Below are 23,450 nucleotides of genomic sequence, written 5' to 3'. Positions count from 1 at the left end.
TAATTTACGAAAAGATAGTAAATTTGTGCCACAGTTTAGACTACCGATAGATCAGTGTTCTAACTCCCCCTTGTGATGGTGTGGTGCAATGACAGAATTATGTAATTTTAAACAATCTGCCACCATCCACCGCAAATGGTTGCGGCATAAGCTTTAAACTTCTAAAGGAAGAAACACTGTAGGAAAATGTTTTATTTCATATATTTTAGAATAAGGCTCTAATGTAACAAAATGTGGAAAAAGGGAAGGGGTCTTAATACTTTCCGAATGCACTGTATGAATCCTTATTTCGACAGCAAACCCACCCATTGGTCTGTGTGGCCAAAGAGCACTATTTTCATGTTATCTAACCATAGCGCTGGTTCCAATCCAAGTGCCAATGCAGTTAAGAAAACTCCAGGCGCTTATATTTGTTGGATGACATATATATCTCTTTGGCCACGCACACCAGTGATGGGTTTGGCGTTGAAAGAAGGATGCCTAGTCAAAGCAGTGATGTTACCCTGAAAGGCTGAAAGGGACAATTAAATGCTTTATTTGTCAATACTCTCTCTGCATTGTGTGGCTGTAGGTAAGGGGAAGAGCTATCGAAGCAACCACCTGGTGAAAAGCACAGAGAGCGTGAGAGAGAGTGTGGGAGAGAGGGAGAACAGAGGTTGGGATGATGATGGAGGAAATCAGCCAGAGCTGTCAGTGTCAATGAGTCACTGGAAGTGTTGAGGGCTCTCTCTCTCCTGGTCTGTCCACCCTCGACCAGGCAGGCTGGGATGCAAATATGGATTTCAGTGTTGTATATCTCTACAGCTGAGCACCGGTCTTTACTGAAAATATATGCTTTTCAGTTCCACTTGCAGATTTTTGTAACCATATGTGTCTTAATTTGTTAACCCTTTGTGGGGTGAGTTTTACAGAATTTTGTCAGCGTTCTATTTTTGGAATTTCACAGCAAGTTTGAAGTATCCATAGAATGTTCAATAAATAACAGGATGCAATCTGTACACTTCAAAGGGTTAAATAAGCAATCCAACTCCTCACGAGGCTAGGAATAGAGGGTTGTCTTATAGGTAGCAGGACCAATGTGAATAGTTGACTCACAGGTAGAGGAGGAGATGTCACTGCCTGCCAGTGTACCCATGCCTCTCTGTCTCGTGCTCTCTCTCTCTCTCTATATATATATATATATATATACACAGTTGAAGTCGGATGTTTACATACATCTTAGCCAAATACATTTAGACTCAGTTTTTCCTAGTACAAATTCCCTGTCTTTGGTCAGTTAGGATCACCACTTGATTTTAAAGGCTGTGAAATGCCAGAATAATGGTAGAGAGAATGATTTATTTAAGTTTTTATTTTATTTATTTCATCACATTCCCAGTGGGTCAGAAGTTTACATACACTCAATTAGTATTTGATAGCGTTGCCTTTAAATTGTTTAACCTGGGTCAAACGTTTCGGGTAGCATTCCACAAGATTCCCACAATAGGTTGGGTGAATTTTGGCCCATTCCTCCTGACAGAGCTGGTGTAACTGAGTCAGGTTCGTTGGCCTCCTTGCTTGCACACGCATTTTTAGTTCTACCCATAGATTTTCAATAAGATTGAGGTCAGGGCTTTGTGATGGCCACTCCAATACCTTGACATTGCTGTCCTTAAGCCATTTTGCCACAACTTTGGAAGTATGCTTGGGGTCATTGTCCATTTGGAAGACCCATTTGCAACCAAGCTTTAACTTCCTGACTGATGTCTTGAGGTGTTGCTTTAATATATCCACATAATTTTCCTACCTCATGAATCAATCTATTTTGTGAAATGCACCCGTCCCTCCTGCAGCAAAGCACCCCCACAACATGATGCTGCCACCCCCGTGCTTCACGGTTGGGATGGTGTTCTTTGGCTTGCAAGCCTCCCCCTTTTCCCTCCAAAGATAACGATGGTCATTATGGCCAAGCAGTTCTATTTTTGTTTCATCAGACCAGAGGACATTTGTCCAAAAAGTACGATCTTTGTCCCCATGTGCAGTTGCAAACCGTAGTCTGGATGTTTTATGGTGGTTTTGGAGCAGTGGCTTCTTCCTTGCTGAGTGGCCTTTGTCAAGTAATTATGTAATCAGTGTTCATAAATTCCAATTAAATTTATCTGTCTGATACCCAGAGGTTGTAAAGTTCTGGTCTTAAATAAAACAGACAGAATTCCCAGCTCACAATTGATCAGATCCCAATTTATTTGCGAGAGCTCTCAAGTTTTCACATTCCTTCTTATACCATCCTAAACTACGCACATACATACACACCAACATGGATTTTCTCATGAGTCTAACCACAGTTTATAACCCCTCAGCTGACAGTTCCAGGCTCCCCCAGACACTATAACTCTGGAGGAGCTCTCCCTGTCCTCTCTTATCTCCACATACATTCCTTTCTTCCTAGGTACATGCCATATAACCCCTTCCTAATGAACAAACATGATTTAATACTACAAGAAAGACAGGGTAGAATTCTTGCCAGTTATAGTGCAGTATACCTCATTTAGTCATTATTGATGAAAAAAATCCCATAACACCTTTCAGGTTATGTTGATATAGGACTAGTTTTACTGTGGATATAGATACTTTTGTACCTGTTTCCCCAGCATCTTCACAAGGTATTTTGCTGTTATTCTGGGATTGCACCAAAGCACATTCATCTCTAGGAGACAGAACGTGTCTCCTTCCCAAGCGGTGTGACAGCTGCGTGGTCCCATAGTGTTTATACTTGTGTACTATTGTTTGTACAGATGAACGTGGTACCTTCAGGCATTTGGAAATTGCTCCCAAGGATGAACCAGACTTGTTGAGGTCCACAATTATTTTCTGAGGTCTTGGCTGATTTCTTTTGATTTTTCCATGATGTCAAGCAAAGAGGCACTGAGTTTGAAGGTAGGCCTTGAAATACATCCACAGGTACACCTCCAATTGGCTCAACTAATGTCAATTAGCCTATCAGAAGTTTCTAAAGCTACGACATAAACAATTGATGGAAGAATTACTTGTCATGCACGAAGTAGATGTCCTAACAGACTTGCCAAAACTATAGTTTGTTAACAAGACATTTGTGGAGTGGTTGAAAAACGAGTTTTAATAATCTTAGGGATAAGATTTCCATTGAACTTGGAGGGAGCGCAATTCAAATAAATTATCGTAACATTAAACATTCATGAACATACAAGTATCGTATATCATTTAAAATCTTAAATTCATGTTAATCTAACTGCATTGTCCGATTTACAATAGGCTTTACGGCGAAAGCATACCATGCGATTGTTTGAGGATGGCTCCCCAAATCAACATATTTTTCAACCAGCACAGGCTTCATAAAATCAAAAATAGCGATTAAATAAATCACTTTCTTTTGAAGATCTTCCTCTGTTTGCAATCCTAAGGGTCTCAGCTACAACACTTTTCAAAAAACAAGCCTGAAAACTTGAATAAATACTGTTGACATCTAGTGGAAGCCATCGGAAATGCAATTTGGGAGACGGAATTGCATAAGAAGAGAGAGCCTGGGACCTCAAAAAAATAAATTATGTTTGGTTTTTCTTCCGATTTTCGCCTGCCATATCAATTCTGTTATAGTCTCAGACATTAGTTTAACCGTTTTAGAAACTTCAAAGTGTTTTCTGTCCAATGCTACCAATTATATGTATATCCTGGCTTCTGGTCCTGAGTAACAGGAAACTAGACCCTATCCCAAACAAGTTTTAATGACTCCAACCTAAGTGTATGTTAACTTCCGACTTCAACTGTATATATATTTCTATCACCCCCCCCCCTCACTCTCTTCTCTAGTCTCTCCCCCCTCAATTCTGTCTGTGTGTAACAAACAGTGGTATTGACACAGAGGCCGTGTTCAGACCTCTCAGGGCTGAGACACAAAGTGGATCTGGCACCTGAAGTGCACTAACATCAGGATTAGCCACGTAGGAGAGGTGTCTCCACAGCCAGTGGGTGGTACAGTACAGTAGATTACAATGTAGGGAGAGAGGAAGGGATGGGGAGAATGTGTTACACAATCAGATTAGGAATGCACCCCCCATACACACCGCTCTGTGCCGGCACCTTAACATCTACACATACACTCCGGCGCACACACACGCTTACGCACTCACATTGGCAGTCTATTGTTTATTGAGTCCCTCCATATGTGCAGACAATTTGATGATAGGGAGCCTGCTGAGGCTTTACCCTCCCTACAAATCCTCCATCCAACCCTGAGTCTAGAGCTGGCATCCACCCTTACGGCACTCTCTGTCTCTTTGTCTCTCTCTCTCTCTCTCTCTCTCCTCTCTCTCGCTGTATCTCTGTTCAGGACTTAAGCCTGTTACATAATTGTATTAAAGCAGGAATCACTTCACACCTCCACTCTGTGAGATTTGGCATTATCCTCCCCAGATCTGGCAGAGGGAAGACCGCCTCTCAACTCCTTTGTGACAAATGGCACCCCATTCCCAATGTAGTGCACTAATTTTGACCAGGGCCATAGAGGCATTTGGGATGCACATATTGAGCAGAGTTGATCATCAACATGAGGTTGACTACACTATCATATGCTGATTAATCTCCTGGATCATTGGAGATCTCAAGGCGTCACTGTTAATTGTGTTGGCCTCACTAAATAGAGGGTGGCAACGTGCAGCTGTGTATTCTGCCTTCTAGATCAGTGGTTCTCAATCCTGGTCCCGGTGACACATTTTAGTTTTTGCCCTAGCTCTACACACCTGATTCAAACCATCAAAGCCTGCTTTCTTGTCAGCGGTGTAGTGCTAGGACTAAAACAATAATGTGTACCCCCTTGGGTCTCCAGGACCAGGATTGAGAACCACAGTTGTAGATAACGGAGGGGTTTTGTGTGCTGGTGAACCACTTGGGCCCACACAAGGTACGACAACCTACGATGAATGTCTCTCTGTTGTTTAACTACACATTTGCAGGTGGAGATACTGTACAACGTGCATTGTAGCTCATTGCAGTCTATTGCTGTCCTGTACACACTATTATAATGCACCGATATCACCATTCAATGTACTGTCACATTGAGACTAATTATCTATTCCCCCTCTTTCTGTCCATCTATCTGTCTCTCTCTCCCTCTCTCTCTCTCTCTCTCTCTGTGTCTTTCTCCTGCATCTATTCTGCCCCCTTCCTCTCTTTCCCTCCACAGAAGACTCAGCCTTTGGATGTGTTGCAGGAGAAAAATAGCCTGATCCTTGAGTTGTCCAGCAACAGCCTGAAGGCATCCAAATATGACCAGGTAGGTAAAAGACTCAGGCTGAATCCCAAATTGCACCCTATTCCCTACACAGTGTACTACTGTATAGATAATAGGGTACCATTTGGGACCTAGCCTCAACCTCATCATATAGCTCAGCCCAGTACTGTGCTTATATCACTTGATCAATGGGCAGATATCATATTGGCCTAGCAGAGCCCCAGGGGTGTCTCTCACAGAGGAGGCTCTACATTACACTAACTAATGGAATCTGTGATCCATCTCTGATAGATCGATATCCACTGAAAGCCCCTTGCACAATATCACTCTGTCTCCATAAGGAGATGATGCTTGTTGTGGTTAAGTGGAATTGTATACATTAGATGAGGAGTGTATTGTGTATCATGGATGCTGGGACATTTGTTAGCTGTAACAGAATGTGCTAGACAGTGATAACAGACAGGCTACCATATGGACGTTGTAGAGTTTTGGAGTTGAAGTGCGTTCCCAATGGAGGTGGAGAGGCCATGCTCATAGCACATAGCCCAGTCATAATGTCAATGCCCACACTAAAGGCTTTACTACTCTCTAAACACTGTTATCTGGGAAACAAAACCAAGACACCAAAATGACACAAACATCACAGCATCACTTCCCAGCCTCTGTGTGTGTGAATCTATCTCAACCCTATCCAGCAGGCCCCACAGACGCAGACGGACGCGCGCACACACACTCAAACACACACACAGACTGGGAGTGTGTTTGAGTGTGTGTGCGCGCGTCCGTCTGGGGGGGGGGGGGGGGGGGGGGGGGGTCGGCTAGCGCTAATGGTGTCACTTTCACGGGGCCAGCTTTGACACGTGTCCAGAGAACAAAACAGCTTGGCACTTTGCTCCATCCTAATCCCCTATCCGGCTCCTCACGTATTCCGCCCGCATGCCACGGCCAACAGAAAGGAGCCATCTGTCAGACTTTGAAATGAAAGAGAGGGGGGGCAGAGTAGTGCGGTGCCCAGGTACCTGAGCCTGGGTTTGACGCTACTACCTGAGAGGACATGGTTAGCATTAGCATCAGAGTCAGTGATGAAAGGAAGAGTTAGCGTAGCGCCGGGCGCTAGCCGAAGTGCTCGCCTCTCACCTTCTGGGTGTGAATGAGATTGTGGAGACTCAGTAAATAACATGGGAGAGAGAAAGGCGACTCTGTCTACCCCTCGCATCAGAGGGGTGATTTCTCAAAGCAGATGACGTAAGATCGATGGGAGATACGAGCAGAGCGGCCTTCCAATAACAGAGAGGGCGGGGGGGGGGGGGGGGCATATGAGTGAATGAGTGCTGAGAGGAATGTGCCAGGGCTGTCTGGTTGATGGGAGGGAAGGCGAGGGACTCGTTGCTGTGGGTGATTTAAGCCAATCAGTCGGGTGTTTGTCGTTATCATTTTCTCTTCATGGTCGATCCCCTCATGATCCCCAGATGAACATTAACTGACCCCTGTGTAGAGAAAGGATTGTATCACATCTAGGTGCAGTTGTCAGAATACTGGAATTATTGGGAGATATATAATAGATTCAATTTCATATCAGAACAGAGGATCTTGTCCCAATCTTTACCCACAACCCAAAATTATCATGGATTATTTCATTTGAGGGTATGGCTGAAATAATTTGTTTCAGAAAACAAGTACAACATTGTGAATAACTGATGCGGTACGATTTCATGGGGTCCACAAGGTACCTTGAACGAGCTGATCCAATTATATTCATTAATTAGAGACTTCTAATTTTACCCCCCCCCCGGGGAAATATAACATTTACATAAGTATTCAGACCCTTTACTCAGTACTTTGTTTAAGCACCTTTGGCAGTGATTACAGCCTCGAGGCTTCTTGGGTATGACGCTACAAGCTTGGTCGATACGGATTTTTCCATTCTTCTCTACAGATCCTCTCAAGCTCTGTCAGGTTGGATGGGGAGCGTTGCTGCACAGGTATTATCAGGTCTCTCCAGAGTTTTCGATTGGGTTCAAGTTCAGGCTCAGACTGGGCCACTCAAGGGCATTCAGACACTTGTCCCGAAGCCACTCCAGCGTTGTATTGGCTGTGTGCTTAGGGTCATTGTCCTGGTGGAAGGTGAACCTTCGCCCCAGTCTGAGTTCCTGAGCACTCTGGAGCAAGTTTTCATCAAGGATCTCTCTGTACTTTGCACCGTTCATCTTTGCCTCTCCCAGTCCCTGCCGCTAAAAAACATCCCACAGCATGATTCTGCCACCACCATGCATCCCCGTAGGGATGGTGCCATGTTTCCTCCAGACGTGACTCTTGGCATTCAGGCCAAAGAGTTCAATCTTGCTTCTCATGGTCTGTGAGTCTTTAGGAAAACTACAAGTGGAAGGTCATTTGCCATTTTACTAAGGATTGGCTTCCGTCTGGACACTCTACCATAAAGAGATGGTTTCAGAGATGGTTGTCCTTCTGGAAGGTTCTTCCATCTCCACAGAGGAACTCTGGAGCTCTATCAGAGTGACTATCAGGTTCTTGGTCACCTCCCTGACCAAGGCCCTTGTCCCTCAATTGCTGAGTTTGGCTTGGTGGCCAACTCTAGGAAGAGTCTTGGTGGTTCCCATCTTCTTCCATTTTTTTTTTACCGTTATTTAACTAGGCAAGTCAGTTAAGAACAAATTCCTATTTTCAATGAGAGCCTAGGAACAGTGGGTTAACTACCTTGTTCAGGGGCAGAACGACAGATGTTTATCTTGTCAGCTCGGGGATTTGATCTTGCAACCTTTCAGTTACTAGTCCAAAGCTCTAACCACTAGGCTACCTGCCGCCCCAAAAGTTACGAAATTAAGAATGATGGAGGCCACTGTGCTCTTGGGGACCTTCAATTCTGCAGAATTGTTTTGGTAACCTTCCTCAGATCTGTGCCTCGACCTTATACAGACAGGTGTGTGCCTTTCCAAATAATGTCCAATCAATTGAATTTACCACAGGTGGACTCCAATTTAGTTGTAGAAACATCTCAAGGATGAACAATGGAAACATAATGCATCTGAGCTCAATTTCAAGTCTCATAGCAAAGGGTCTGAATACCTACTACGTAAGTAAGATATTTCAGTTTTTTATTTTAAATACATTTGCAAACATTTCAAAAAACATTTTTATCTTTGTCATTATGGGGTATTGTGTGTAGATTGCTGAGGAGTTTTTTTTATTCAATCAATTTCAGAATAAACCTGTAATTTAACAAGATGTGGAAAAAGTCAAGGGGTCTGAATACTTTCTGAAGGCACTGTAAATGAAAAAAGACAGGTAAATTGATGGAAGAACAAAATTATTTTGTTCTCTTCTCACTCACTCCATATGCACTACATGGCCAAAAGTATGTGGACACCTGCTTGTCGAACATCTCATTCCAACATCTTGTTCATTAATATGGAGTTGGTCACACCTTTGCTGCTATAACAGTCTCCACTCTTCTGGGAAGGCGTTCCGCTAGATGTTGGAACATTGCTGCGGGGCTTGATTCCATTCAGCCGGAAGAGCATTAGTGAGGTCGGGCACTGATGTTGGGCGATTAGGCCCGGTTCGCAGTCGGTGTTAAAATTCATCCCAAAGGTGTTCAATGGGGTTGAGGTCAGGGCTCTGTGCAGGCCGGTCAAGTTATTCCACAGCAATCTTGACAAACCCTTTCTGTATGGACCTCGCATTGTGCACAGGGGCATTGTCGTGCTGAAACAGGAAAGGAACTTGACTGGCCTGCACAGAGCCCTGCAAGAGCCACAAAGTCTGAAGCACAGAATCATCTAAATCAAATCAAATTTTATTTGTCAGAAACACATGCTTAGCAGATGTTAATGCGAGTGTAGCAAAACGTTTGTTCTTCTAGATCCGACAGTGCAGTAATATCTAACATGTTAATTACATTTAGAATGTCATTGTATGCTGTAGTGTTGATATTTCCCTTCACTGGATTCAAGAAGCCTAGCCTGAATCATGAAAAACAGCTCCAGACCATTATTCCTATTCCACCAAACGTTACAGTTGGCACTAAGCATTAGGACTGGTAGTGTTCTCCTGGCATCCACCAAACCCAGATATGTCCATCGGACTGCCAGCTGGTGAAGTGTGATTCATCACTCCAAAGAACGCGTTTCCACTGCTCCAGAGTCCTACGGCAGCGAGATTTACACCCCTCCAGCCGACGCTTGGCATTGCACATGGTGATCTTAGGCTTGTGTGCACGGCTGCACGGCCATGCAAACCCATTTCATGAAGCTCTTGACGAACAGTTCCTGTGCTGAAGTTGCTTCCAGAGGCAGTTTGGAACTCGGTAGTGAGTGTTGCAACCAAGGTCATACGATGTTTACGAGCCGTTGTTGCTCCTAGACATTTCAGCATCACAATAACAGCACTTATAGTTGAGGGGCAGAAATCTTATGAACCGACTTGTTAGAAAGGTGGCATTCTATGACGGTGCCAAGATGATCGTCTCTGAGCGCTTCAGTACGGGCCATTCTACTGCCAATGTTTTCCTAAGGAGATTTCATGGCTGTGTGCTCAATCTTAAATAGCTGAATCCACTAATTTGAAGGGGTGTCCACATACTTTTCTCCCTGTAGTGTATATTCCTTCACCCTGACTCACTCTTGCCCTTACTTGATTTCTGTCTTTATTTTATTTTTCTCTAGGTAAGGTCAGACTATGAGCAGCTCGGACACACCTACAGTGCTGTGAGTTAGGAGAGAGACTTAGCCCAACAGGAGAGGAAACGGCTCCAAGGCAAACTGGAGAACCTCGAGCAGGTCCTCAAGGTGAGAATCCATCCGTCCGTCCATCCATCCATCAGTCCTAGCTCTCCTACATTCACTGATACTGTTTTTTCAACTCAACAGTAAGCTCTGTCAGCCAATCATGAGATATGAATTAAACGTCAGGGATAGGGTACTATAAGACCTTTGCAATCTGATTGGGTTAGGTTAAGGTGAAGCTAGATTACAAGGTCAATATTTTCTGAAAACCTGATTGGACAATTGCATATATCTACAAAGTCTATCCTATGAGTTATAGAATACATCTTACTTCCCAATAAAAGTGTGTGAGTTTTGTCATTTGTGTTGCAGGAAACTCTTTTTCATTAGACTCTTGTATGCCAATAGCAATCAGCAGCAGTCTCATAGCAGTGTGAAATATACTCTCATTGCAAATCACTGCTTCCCTCCATGCAATATTGATTGTCTGTTTGTAAGGCTATATTTGAGAGAAAAATGTACCCATCTGAGGAAATTGACTCCTGCTCCTAAAAAATAAAAGAAGTGTGCGTTACTTTCTCATTGCCTATTGATTTGGACGGATGTGGAGATTGCATGTTGGAGAATATTATGGAGAGAGATGAGGATGGAGAAAGCAGAGAAAGGCTGAAAAGGGAGAAGGAAAAAAATATGAGTGAGAGATTTCCTGAAGTGGAGCACTCTCCTTCGTTTCCAGTGTGCTCAATGTTTCAGGGATAATAGTTTGTACTTTTTCACCATTGCATAACCATGTTACCAAGATTGTGCTATACCTCAGAATTTCAGAGAGAGATATTCACTGACATAATATTGCCATAAAGTTGGCTAATCTGAATAAGTGGAGTCTTAAACTGAGAAGTTGCATCTTTGTTGCTGTGGATGAGGATGATGACGATGACGATTAACGATAACGATACCGATGACGACGATTATAAGAATCAGTTAGGTGTGGGCTAGCGTCTGATCCCTGTGTATGAGAGCCAGAGGTCTATCGGGCCAGTCCGTTTTGGAGCTCTTGAATGACCACAACCACATCTGACAGAGTGAGCCTAGTGACAGTCCCTCGGTCACTGGAGTCTCCTGGGTCTCCAGCAGAGCTTAAGACTCCTCTGTGATTATGCAAAGCAGTGCCTGCTCAGGACACCTCTGAGCATCTCTGGGGAGAAAGAAGCTTTCCTTCTCCCAGAGAGAAAAAGATGAATGTCAGAGTTTATAAGCTGCTTTATGTTTTTAAGCTCCAAGAAACATCTTATGTCCTTAACTCCAAGTCCTACCGGTGGCAGCTGCTCTTAACTCTGGAGATACAGTCATAATTACTCATTTGGGAGTGGGTGACTATACACTGAGTGTACAAAATGTTAGGAACAGTTTCCTAATATTGAGTTGCACCGCCTTTAGCCCTCAGAACATGCTCAATTCATTGGGGCATGGACTCTACAAATTGTCGAAAGCATTCCACAGGGATGCTGGCCCATGTGGACTCCAATGCTTCCCACAGTTGTTTCAAGTTGGCTGGATGTCCTTTGGGTGGTGGTGAAGCATTCTTGATACATACAGGAATCTGTTGAGCGTGAAAAACCCAGCAGCATTGCAGTTCTTGACAGACTCAAACTGGTGCGCCTGGCGCAGGTGTTCCTAATATTGTGTACACTCAGTGTATGTGATTGATCACAAGAATCAGTGAGTCGGACTTGATATGGCGTCAATAGAGGTAGACAAACTTCATACCATTTGAATGGAAAACGACAGCATTCTTGTTGCTTTGACTTTTTATGTGTCTGGTATTATGGGTGCTGTAAAAGTGTTTGGACTGTGTTGTAACCATTCAAAACATAGTTACCGCACTATGACCATGTATTGACCATGTTGGGACCTGGTCTCCCAAGCATATAAACATGTATTGACTGCGTTGTCTGGGACCTGGTCTCCCCAGCATATAAACATGTATTGACCATGTTGGGACCTGGTCTCCCCAGCATATGAACATGTATTGACTGTGTTGTCTGGGACCTGGTCTCCCCAGCATATCAACATGTATTGACCATGTTGGGACCTGGTCTCCCCAGCATATGAACATGTATTGACTGTGTTGTCTGGGACCTGGTCTCCCCAGCATATCAACATGTATTGACTGCATTGTTTGTGACCTGGTCTCCCCAGCATATAAACATGTATTGACTGCATTGTTTATGACCTGGTCTCCCCAGCATATAAACATGTATTGACTGCATTGTTTGTGACCTGGTCTCCCCAGCATATGAACATGTATTGACTATGTTGTTTTTGTGTCCTGGTCTCCCCAGCGTATAAACATGTATTGACTGCATTGTTTGTGACCTGGTCTCCCCAGCATATAAACATGTATTGACTGTGTTGTTTATGACCTGGTCTCCCCAGCGTATAAACATGTATTGACTGTGTTGTCTGTGACCTGGTCTCCCCAGCATATACACATGTTTTGACTGTGTTGTTTGTGTCCTGGTCTCCCCAGAATATCAACATGTATTGACTGTGTTGTTTTTGTGTCCTGGTCTCCCCAGCATATAAACATGTTTTGACTGTGTTGTTTGTGTCCTGGTCTCCCCAGAATATGAACATGTATTGACTGTGTTGTTTTTGTGTCCTGGTCTCCCCAGCATATAAACATGTTTTGACTGTGTTGTTTGTGTCCTGGTCTCCCCAGAATATAAACATGTATTGACTGTGTTGTTTTTGTGTCCTGGTCTCCCCAGCGTATAAACATGTATTGACTGTGTTGTTTATGACCTGGTCTCCCCAGCGTATAAACACGTATTGACTGTGTTGTTTTTGTGACCTGGTCTCCCCAGCGTATAAACATGTATTGACTGTGTTGTTTATGACCTGGTCTCCCCAGCGTATAAACATGTATTGACTGTGTTGTTTTTGTGTCCTGGTCTCCCCAGCATATGCGAGAGGCTGCTGAGAGGAGGCAGCAGTTGGATGAAGAGCATGAGCAGGCCCTGGCTGCCCTCACCACCAAGCAGCAGAAGATCCTCCTTCTGCATAAGGTAAGCCCATAACACCCCACCTCGCATCCGCCCTAGACTCCAACCATCACCACAGTGGATCATGATGCATCATGATAACAGTGGTCAAGTATGTGTGCATTTATTAGAGAGACTAGTATTGTGCAACTACTATGCAATGTTCCCCCAAACACTGTAACTCATGACTCATGAAAAACAACAACATTCTACCATAGTGAGCGTTCTGCATGTGTCTGCTTGAGTTGTTTTTCAACTCAGCCTGTGGATATGTAATATGATGGGATTGTAAAAGGGGCCATATAATCAGTAGTCTCCTGTGATTGTGTGTCTGTCTGCATTGGCAGCAGTAATCTGAACTCCTAGAGAGCTGTGTGAATCCCTGTGTGTTCTGTTTAGAGAGGAGCCATGACAGACATAGCAATTAGTGCAGACCGCAAGCACAGCACAGCACAGATCAGACTCCCCAGAGACACTGCCTAAAGTTAACCAAGCACTTCACTTTAGGGAGACGGAGAGGGAATGCATGTGTGATTGTGTTTGCGTGTGTGTGCGTTATTGGGAGTTGAATGAGGATGTTTGCTTTTGAGTATTGGTGTGTGTTTGTCGGTGTGCACGCCTATCTGCGTTTCAATCGGCGAGTTTGTATGCATCTGCCTCAGCGTGCTCATTTGAGGCCTCGTCCTTTGTCTGTTTTGTCCTTTACCTAATCTATTGCGCTGTGATTCCATTTAATTACCAATCGCACAGATGATATATCACTTGAGCAGAACAGCATTTCGTCCTTCTAGATATCAAAGCCAATCTGGATGAAACAGCTTGATATTATGAGGCTTTTCCGATGCACCTTAGTTGCAGGTTTTTAAATTGGAAGTCATAGCACCCTTTCCATTTCGCCTAGTCTCCCCTGTCCTCAGATACCCCACAGCTGAGAGGCATTCATTGCCTTTGTACTGTGAACTTGTCTCTTTAAGACTATTTCTCCTGCTCATGCTGTGCAGAGCTGACACCACTGAGGGTTCTGCATGTGTCTGCTCTTGCGCTGACAGTTCCTCTTGAGTTGTTGTTCAACTCAGACTGTCTCTTCTATGTCTGCAGTGTACCAAGAGCTGTGCCAAGTGTATGCTTGATGTATTACTGACAGAGAAAGAATGTGCAGTGCTCACTGTGTCACCTGCAGGTCCTATATAACTGTGTTTGTGTTCTCCAGGCTCAGGTTGAAGCTGAGAGAGAGCATGAGGGAGCGGTCCACCTGTTAGAGGTAAGTGGACATGGAGGTCCAGTGGGCAAGGTGAGGATGGCTTCTGTGGCTGTTTTCAAAATGGTTGTCAATTGACTGATATATATGGTTTTGTTTGTGTATTCAAGACACATTGATGCATAAGAAAAATACCTTGTTTTAAATCCCCCAAATCCGTATTGCCTTTCATGAAAAGCTAGAGTTTTGAGGTAAGCCTGGTTAATCCCAGGTGATACTCTATACTGTATTTGCATTGCTTTTGGAGGCTTTTGTTGAGTGGGGAGCTAAGCACTGATGAGCGTGGAATACCCAGAGAGTTGGGTCCGCAAAACCTCAACCTGCCCATAACTCTTTCTTTTACGACTCAGTTAGACCGGTGAACTCTGCCGTTGCTCAGGCTAAGATCAGAAGCTCTTATTCCAGCCACGGCACTAATGGCTCTGGAGAAACCTCTTTTACAGAAAAATCAACAGGAGTTCAGGGGGCAACCATCCAGATGATGAAATATCTACAGTGCAGAGGAGCTGCATTAGCACTGGCGCTGTGCACAGAGAACTCCAACAGCGTGTTCAGTTAACCTAGAGAGGAGATGGCTCTAAGATGAACTAGACATAATGTTCATTTCCATCATTTCTAGTTTTCAGCACTGTCTTGGTTATGATTTGGGGTGTTTTCTTTTAGAATGTTCATTGTACATGATCTTCCCCATAGGGGACTCGTCAAACCTACTTGTTTTCTAATGGTTCTCTTTTCTAATTCATTGACATGATTTTGAATGGATTACTGTATTACATATGCATTGATTGCATACGGTGTAACAGCTTGATTTGGGTGTTTGTTTTCTTTCATCTTTATTCAATGTCATTGTGTGTTTCTATGTGTTTCTTCTGTGTCTGAACAGAACCATTTGGACAGAATGCAGATAATTATGTTTCCCACCCTGAAACATCTAGTTACACAGTGTTCATCATCTCCATGGTCATTTCCGTCCTATAGCCTTTCAAAAGTCTCTGAATCACTTGGGCTCTAATTCACATCAGTGCATATGTTATGGTAATTAGGCAATCATATATATGCTAATATTGAACTAGATTGAATTATATTAGCTGAACAGAGCCTGTGTTGGTACTGGATCACACTATAGATCCTCTTCTGCCTCCTCTGTACTGCAGTCCAAAATTGTGTCCCAAATGGCACCCTATTCCCTATATAGTGCACTACTTATGACCAGGACCTTTAGGGCTCTGGTCAGAGGTAGTGCACTGTATGGTAGTAGTGCACTATATAGGGAATAGAGTGCCATTTTGTACACCTTCCAGATGTTCTGGAACATCTAAACACATTTGATTTCCTTGTTTCCGTTTTAAAACAATGGCTGTTCATTCATCCTCAGTTATTGTATCTCAGCCCATCTTGCAGCCCAGTGTTCTGACTCTGAAACATCTAGTTTTATTGCTGGGTAAAACCAACTTTCCCCTTGGCTAGGACCCTGGCTTGTCTTATCGCTTACCCAGCAAGCCATGGGGTTTGAGCCTTCTAGCTTTCAGAGAAAACCCAACGGTTGTTAACTCAAGGCTCTAATCATTGTCTCGGAGCTGCTTAGATAATGTCTTTAATGTACATACTTTTATAAGCCTCTTCACAGTGCTTGGCTTTGGTTATCAAAGTGTATCAGTGTTACACAGCCTCTTCCATATACTGTACATTGATTACTTGGCAGGCAGTGTTGTTGATCTGAAATGGCTCTTTTGGGATCCCGTGCGGTAATTGCTTCGGCTTGCGATCTGCAGCACCAGATAAGGATTTAAGCCATTGATTAGTTGAACTCATAGTCATGTAGAGGTATATTATGTACATTTTATTAACATAAAACATGCATTGCTTTGTAATAGATCCCTTGTGGCTCAGTTGATAGAGCATGGCGCTTGCAACGCCAGGGTTGTGGGTTTGATTCCTACGGGGGACCAGTATGAAAATGTATGTAAGTTGCTCTGGATAAGAGCGTCTGATAAATGACTAAAATATAAATGTAATAGAGTGTATCTATCCCCTTCTAAAGATTTGCTACTTAGGAACACAGAAACATTCCTTCCATTGATTGATTCTGTCTCTCTCTCTCCTCCCCTCTATATCACATCATTGTCCACGGAAGGACAAGGTTCGCGACCTGGAGCAGAAATGCAGGTCACAGACTAAACCGTTTGGCCATTTGTCCAAGAGCCTGGAAGATTTCCGTCTGGAGGTGGACATCTTCAGCACTGATTCTTTCTCCAAACAAAAAACTCCCCTTTCCCTGGAAAATAAACTCTCCCAAATCCTCAACGGACTGGCAGTGAAGGCAGGGAAAGGTGAGAGCTCCCAACCCTGCCCTCTGTAAGAGCATTGTGCAGTCAGAAGACATACATATGAAGCAGAACAGAGCCTAGCCTTAGAGAGGCATAGTACATGCATCATATCTGGCATTTGTTTCAAACTGTGTATCTCATCAATCAAGACCAGCGGACGGTTCTGAAAGTCTATGTACACAATCTTGTTTGTGCTCCAGATGAGGCTCTGTCAGACATTATGCATGGGTAATTAATTAATAAAAAATGGAACAAGACAGTAATTTAACCTAGTTATCAAAACATCGACCTTTACTAGAAGCTGGCTGGAGTGACGTTGGGAGAGTGGCAGATAGAGAAGATAAATTGGCAGCTAAACTGGCTGGTGTGAGTAAGGTCCTGCTTCTCTCTCAGCCCAACTCGTCGGTAGGCTACAAGGCAAATCTGGACCACTGTGGAAATGGGCGAAATGCTGCTATATTCATGATCAATAACACAGCTCATTGATCAGAGGGTTGATATATGACATCTGCTAATGAGAGCCAATACATTAGTATTCTAACCCCACATACTGTAATCTGCCAGCTAATACATACAGCAGAATCAGCAATGCAGATACCATAGATTAGAAGGCTCTGAGATACTGCTCTAGATATCCTCTACTGTCACTTTACTGCAGTGAAAATGCTACTGTATGGTTGTAATCTGGTGGTGTGATGAAACAAATCCAACCACCAATAATTTTATATTTTTGTCTAAAATGTGAAATTACCTAGGTTTGGTGTTGTGTAGCGGTGTGTCGATGAGAACTCTGTGATGGCTGTGTCCTGGTCCCTGTCAGCTGTGTCGTTCGAGAGTGTTAAGCATCAGGGAAATGCATTGCAGATGCGTCATGCAGCTTAGAGCACAGCCAGGTCCTGGCCATATACTGTAGAGTGTTTGCTGTGTACTCCCCTGAACAGGAAATCAATAGCTGTACCATGAATGAAAGCAGAAGGAATGACAGATGCTCTTTATTTGGTGTGGAAATCAATGTTTCCCAGGCAATGAGAGCTCAGCAAACACTCCGCTGATATCGAAGTTCCTCCGCCCGCTACAGACCAGAGACAGGCCAGAGCTGCTATCTGTCAATCCCACCACCGTGACAACGAGCTGCCCCAGCAGCCCACAACGGGCGACCCCCTCAGAGGTGGGTAACGCCTCTCTTCTCTTCCCATTCAGAGACAAAGTCTCAAGGCAAAAGCATGAGGGTGCTTTATCTCTGCTCTTACCAAGAGATGGGCTATTCATGGAACAGCTGTATAATAGCACATGACAGCAGTCAGCTGAGCTATAGCGTAAAACCTATGGGTTTAGCACCAGACAGAAACATGACTCTCCAGTGACAACTGTCAGAGAAGTAGAACTAGAGAGTTTAACCTCTCTAGCGTCCCACCTGGCCAACATCCAGTGAGATTGCAGAGCGCCAAATTCAAATACAGAAATACTCATTATAATAATTCAGAAAATATACAACTATTTTACATAGGTTTAAAGATGAACTTCTTGTGAATCCAACCACAGTGTAAGATTTATAAAATGCTTTACGGTGAAAGCATACCTTACGATTATTTGAGAACATAGCCCAGCAGACAAATCATTACAAACAGTAACCAGCCAAGTAGAAGTTACACAAGTCAGAAATAGAGATAAAATTAATCACTTACCTTTGATGATCTTCATATGGTTGCACTCAGAAGACATTAGTTTATTCAATAAATGTTCCTTTTGTTCGATAAAGTCTCTTTATATCCAAAAACAATTTTGTTCACGTGTTTTCTTCAGTAATCCACAGGCTCAAACGCAGTCACAACAGGCAGACAAAAAATCCAGACTCCAGACTGCTCTTACTCCCTCATTTTTCAAAATACAAGCCTGAAACAATTTCTAAAGACCGTTGACATCTAGTGGAAGGCATAGTGGAAGGCACTGCAATTTGAGTCCTACGTCAATGGATACTGTAATTGCATTCAATAGAAAACTACAAACAAACAAAAAATCCTACATCCTGAATGGATTTTTCTCAGGTTTTCGCCTGCCAAATCAGTTCTGCTATACTCACAGACACTATTTTAACAGTTTTGGAAACTTTAGAGTTTTTTCTATCCAAATCTACCAATGCATATCCTATCTTCTGGGCCTGAGTAGAAGGCAGTTTAATTTGGCCACGCATTTCATCCAAAATTTCAAATGCTGCCCCCTACCCTAGAGAGGTTAAGGGTGGAAGTATTTAGATCCAACTCTATGATTGCTCCTCTGCCCCTGTGTTCCTGCAGATGGAGGATGAGGTCAGCCCTGCGCCCCGGTCCAAGCCTCGCTACACTGGCACGGTCCGTCTCTGCACCGCCCGCTACAGGTGGGACTGTTCAATCTGTCACACAACACCTGGGACAGCTGGATCAGATAGGGCTCTGGTCCAGGGCGTTATGTCAGTGTGAGCAAGCCACACGTTACACCCTGGACCAGAGTTAGATCACCAAGTACATCAACCTGCAGATCGGAAGCACTCTTTTCTCCATAGAAATCTTGTAGTATATCTTGTGGAGCACATCAATATGTTGAACTCCCCCTCCTCTCTCTTGTTGTGTAGTTACAACCCTTACGATGGGCCAAACGAGCACCCAGAGGCAGAGCTCCCCCTGGTGGCTGGGAAGTACCTGTACGTGTACGGCACCATGGACGACGACGGTTTCTACCAAGGTGAGAGTGAATCCAGGGCTACTACTTTGACTTTGCTGCTAACTTCTTTGTTGAGGAAAAATGTACTTACTCCAACTGTGATAAGTGTTTGTCTCACCTAGCTATCTTAAGATGAATGCACTCACTAAGTCGCTCTGGATAAGAGCATCTGCTAAATGGCTCAAATGTAAATGTACTACTACACACATTCCACACACACACATCACCACTGGCATCAGTATCAACAGGGCCCGCGTCATATCTAATCTCATTAGACTTATGAAGGCTTTTTCATCCATGGCTACGCTAATCCTCCTAGCATCCCTGGCCCAGACTTCAGCCTGCATCAGCAGCTCTGGTGAGTCATCACTGGCAGCCATGGGCGGTGGTGTTGGTGGTGGTGGGTGAGAATGCCTAGATTTAGTCTAGCTACTGCCTGCCTGGCTGGCTCCATGGAGGAGGAAGGGGTTTGTATTTACCACAGGGATACTGGTGCTCAGACCAAGCTGTTGTCAAGATGCAGCCTGAGCCATGTAGCTCGACGGCTAATCCAGCAAGGCTCTGATTAATCACAGACATATCCCTCTGCAGACAGAGAGCTAGGGCCTCCCAGCCTCACTACTGTACTGACTGGAATGATGAGATAGAGAGGGAGAGGACAGTCAGGATCTCTTTGAAAAGCAAGTACAGTACTGATGAGAGAAAGAGGTTGGTGGTCACTAAGTCACTATAGTGAATTGGGTGCCATTTCAGACACACCCTTTGTTCCATCCACTGTGCAGGAATAGGTTTTTAACCCCCCCGTACTTCCTGGAGAAAGTGATGATGGCATCATAGCCCTATCCTTTCTTCTCTGTCAGATCTGAGAGAACAGTCCCTACCATGAGGACGGGTACCACATGGTCATGTTGTCCTGGGAAAATAGTGCTCAAAACACAGATCACACTTGCATTGAGTCACGAGGGCTCTCGTTATTATTTTCCTTTCTCTTTTTTTCACTGATGAGATGGTCTATTTTTAGCTGATGTTAACATTTGCAGCAGGCATCATTAAAGGCTTGAGCGTGCCATAGATTCCCCCTGAGACGGCCGTGTGTGAATGGTATCTATCATCAGGCTACTGTGTGTCAGAACAGAACAGGGTTCCTGGAAGGTGTTACTGTGTCTGACTGAATAATCGCTCAATTAAATCTTCATAGCCAAAAAATCCTGGGTGATACTACATGTTACTCCCAATACAAATATCCATATTCAGCTCAACTCATTTGATCCCTTCTTTACATACCACATTTCCATATAAATATTAATTCCTTTATACATTCTAAAGATCTTTTTTCATGGAATTGTTTGGAATAACGTATTTGGAGACAGGATTTGTAGAGGAATTTGTAGAAGGTTGTGGGTTTATATTTTGTTGATAATAAAGTAAGCATCTCTCTCTGTCTGTCTCTGTGTGCTCCAGGTGAGCTGCTGGACGGCCAGAGAGGGCTGGTCCCGTCCAACTTTGTGGAGTTTGTCCAAGACAAGGAGAAACCATCCATCCAACTAGGGGACGGAGAGGAGGACCTGGGCTCTCTGGACCATATCACCCTTGGCCTGATGGGGGTGGATGGAGGGGCCCCTCGGGATGGGCTACTGGGTTCCAGCAACCCCCTGGGCCCCTGCAGCAACGGCACAGGGCCCCTGGACCCTGAGGATCTGGTCGATGACATTGTGCCTTACCCCCGGAGGATCACCCTGATCAAGCAGTTGGCCCGTAGCGTCATTGTGGCCTGGGAGCCCCCCATGGTGCCCCTGGGATGGGGAAAAATCAGCTGCTACAACGTGCTGGTGGATGGTGAGGTGCGTGCCAGCGTGCCCTACGGCGACAGGACCAAGTCGTTGTTGGAGAAGCTGGATCTGGACACGTATACGCACCGCGTGTCCGTGCAGAGTGTGACAGACAGGGGCCTGTCGGACGAGCTGCGCTGCACCCTGATGGTGGGAGCCAACGTGGTGGTGGCCCCATATGGACTGCGGGTGGACGACATCCTGCGTGACTCAGCCGAGCTCTCATGGTTGCCCAGCAACAGTAACTATGGGCACACAGTGTTCCTGGACGGGGCGGAGCATGCAGTGGTGAAGCCGGGGAGGTACAGGCTGCGCTTTGTTAACCTCAAGGCCATGACGGTGTACAAGGTGAGGGTGGTGGCCCGGCCACACCAGGTACCATGGCAACTGCTCATGGAACAGAGGGAGAAGAAGGAGGCTGCTGTGGAGTTCTGTACACAAGCTGCTGGTGAGGCCAGTTTGATATTTTCTTAAGTCTAAGTGTTTTATGTTGTCCATGTTCATATGTCATCTATAATGTTTTCTAGAAAGTTTGGATAAACGTCCATAGATATATAGATGACTCACGTCCTTATGTGTGCTATGTATGTCTGTTATGTTTTGTCCAGGTCCAGGACCATATTCCAGATCAGGTCAGAATGAAGACCAGTTGGGTTATGGTGGTTATGGGAAAAGTAGGAAGTAGCTTTTGATTGGCATGTGCAACTGACACATCGAATGAAAACAAGCTAACAGCACTTTAAAACCTAGGAAACTACTATGAGTAACTTCCTCAGCTTTTCCCTCCCTTTGGCTCAATGCTAATATACCGCATAGTTATGTCCCAAATGGCACCATATTCCTTATATAGTGCACTACCAGAGCCCTGGTCAAAAGTAGTTGACTATATGGGTAATGGGGTTCCATGTGGGATACAACCTAAATATGCTGAAGTAACTCTCTCCCACTCTATCCTTCACTGATTTGACCACATCAGTATCTGTGTGCATTCCCCTCTGCCTGAGCTGTGACATCACTGTGATGTCCTGCATGGTGTACCTAGTGAACCAGGAATGAACAGGCTGTACCCATTCAACCCACACTGATGCCTTTCACACACAAGACACACACACACACACACACACACACCTCCCTCTGTCCCTTTTAGCCTTCTACTTTCACTTTTTCATCATACAATACATTGCTAGAACATTCCAAATTGCTTTTAAATACTATATTGATAAATACATTTCCATTTGAGTGTGAATAGACTGATTATAAAGCTAAAGGGTTTGAGGTTAATCAGATAAGATGTTTCATGCATTTAGGATTCACTCTTAAAATAATTCCCCCAAAATTGACTGGATTTTACATAACATTTACATCGTGATTCCTTAGGTCTATGCAACCAACATTTACATCGTGATTCCTTAGGTCTATGCAACCAACATTTACATAGTGAATCCTTAGGTCTATGCAACCAACATTTACATCGTGATTCCTTAGGTCTATGCAACCAACATTTACATCGTGATTCCTTAGGTCTATGCAACCAACATTTACATCGTGATTCCTTAGGTCTATGCAACCAACATTTACATAGTGAATCCTTAGGTCTATGCAACCAACATTTACATCGTGATTCCTTAGGTCTATGCAACCAACATTTACATCGTGATTCCTTAGGTCTATGCAACCAACATTTACATCGTGATTCCTTAGGTCTATGCAACCAACATTGGAAAAGGGAAAGGGGATTTGTGTATTATGTAATTTCCCAACAAAAAAAAGAGATAGGATGAAACAAGTAACAGCACTCATGAATGCTCCACTCACCTCCACTCCATCACCGTTTGTGTGTGTAAAACCTATGTTGATAGTATCTAATGTGTCATCCCCCCTCCAGGCCCCCCATTACCACCTCAGGAGGTGCAGGTGCAGTGTGGCCAGGCACCAGGGGTCCTGCAGGTGCGCTGGAAGCCCCCTATCCTCTCACCCAGTGGAACCTCCAATGGAGCCAGCGTCATCGGATACGCAGTCTGCACTAAAGGACAAAAGGTGAGTCAGTAACTGTGTGCCAAAAGACAGAAGGTGAGTAAGGGTATACCCCAAGTGACAGCGGAGTATGTGAGAGTGAGTGAACTACAGAGTGTTAGAGTATGTGATATGTGTGTGTAATTGTATCATTACATCACCGCTGGCTTTAGTGCTTAGCAGTGCTACCTAGACAGCTCTCACTGTCAGTGCTAGTATTCTCTATATACAAGGGCCTGTGAAAACCCTAGAGAGCACTCTCACTCCCTCTGCTGGTGGACATTAAATATGGACA

At 44.2% G+C, this 23,450-nt stretch overlaps 1 protein-coding gene across 2 annotated transcripts in view; it reads left to right on the top strand.

Moving 5' to 3' along the window:
- LOC109868145 (RIMS-binding protein 2) overlaps positions 1–23,450 on the top strand; it is a 68,467-nt gene that overhangs the window by 33,398 nt on the left and 11,619 nt on the right. Inside the window, exons 2-12 of one of the 2 annotated variants that reach the window (XM_031803151.1) lie at positions 5,198–5,287; positions 9,928–10,050; positions 12,951–13,055; positions 14,242–14,292; positions 16,424–16,619; positions 17,639–17,784; positions 18,911–18,990; positions 19,225–19,334; positions 20,775–21,590; positions 21,751–21,774; positions 23,028–23,179. In XM_031803151.1, coding sequence (XP_031659011.1) covers positions 12,954–13,055; positions 14,242–14,292; positions 16,424–16,619; positions 17,639–17,784; positions 18,911–18,990; positions 19,225–19,334; positions 20,775–21,590; positions 21,751–21,774; positions 23,028–23,179 — 1,677 coding nt within the window. In that variant the 5' untranslated portion in view covers positions 5,198–5,287; positions 9,928–10,050; positions 12,951–12,953. The remainder of the gene's footprint in view (positions 1–5,197; positions 5,288–9,927; positions 10,051–12,950; positions 13,056–14,241; positions 14,293–16,423; positions 16,620–17,638; positions 17,785–18,910; positions 18,991–19,224; positions 19,335–20,774; positions 21,591–21,750; positions 21,775–23,027; positions 23,180–23,450) is intronic. The other variant, XM_031803152.1, reaches the window with a different exon arrangement.

Source organism: Oncorhynchus kisutch, linkage group LG23 (assembly GCF_002021735.2).
Source record: "Oncorhynchus kisutch isolate 150728-3 linkage group LG23, Okis_V2, whole genome shotgun sequence".
Classification (NCBI taxonomy): Eukaryota; Metazoa; Chordata; class Actinopteri; order Salmoniformes; family Salmonidae; genus Oncorhynchus; species Oncorhynchus kisutch.
Note: the sequence above shows the minus strand (reverse complement) of the source record. Positions and strands in the feature narration are given on the sequence as shown.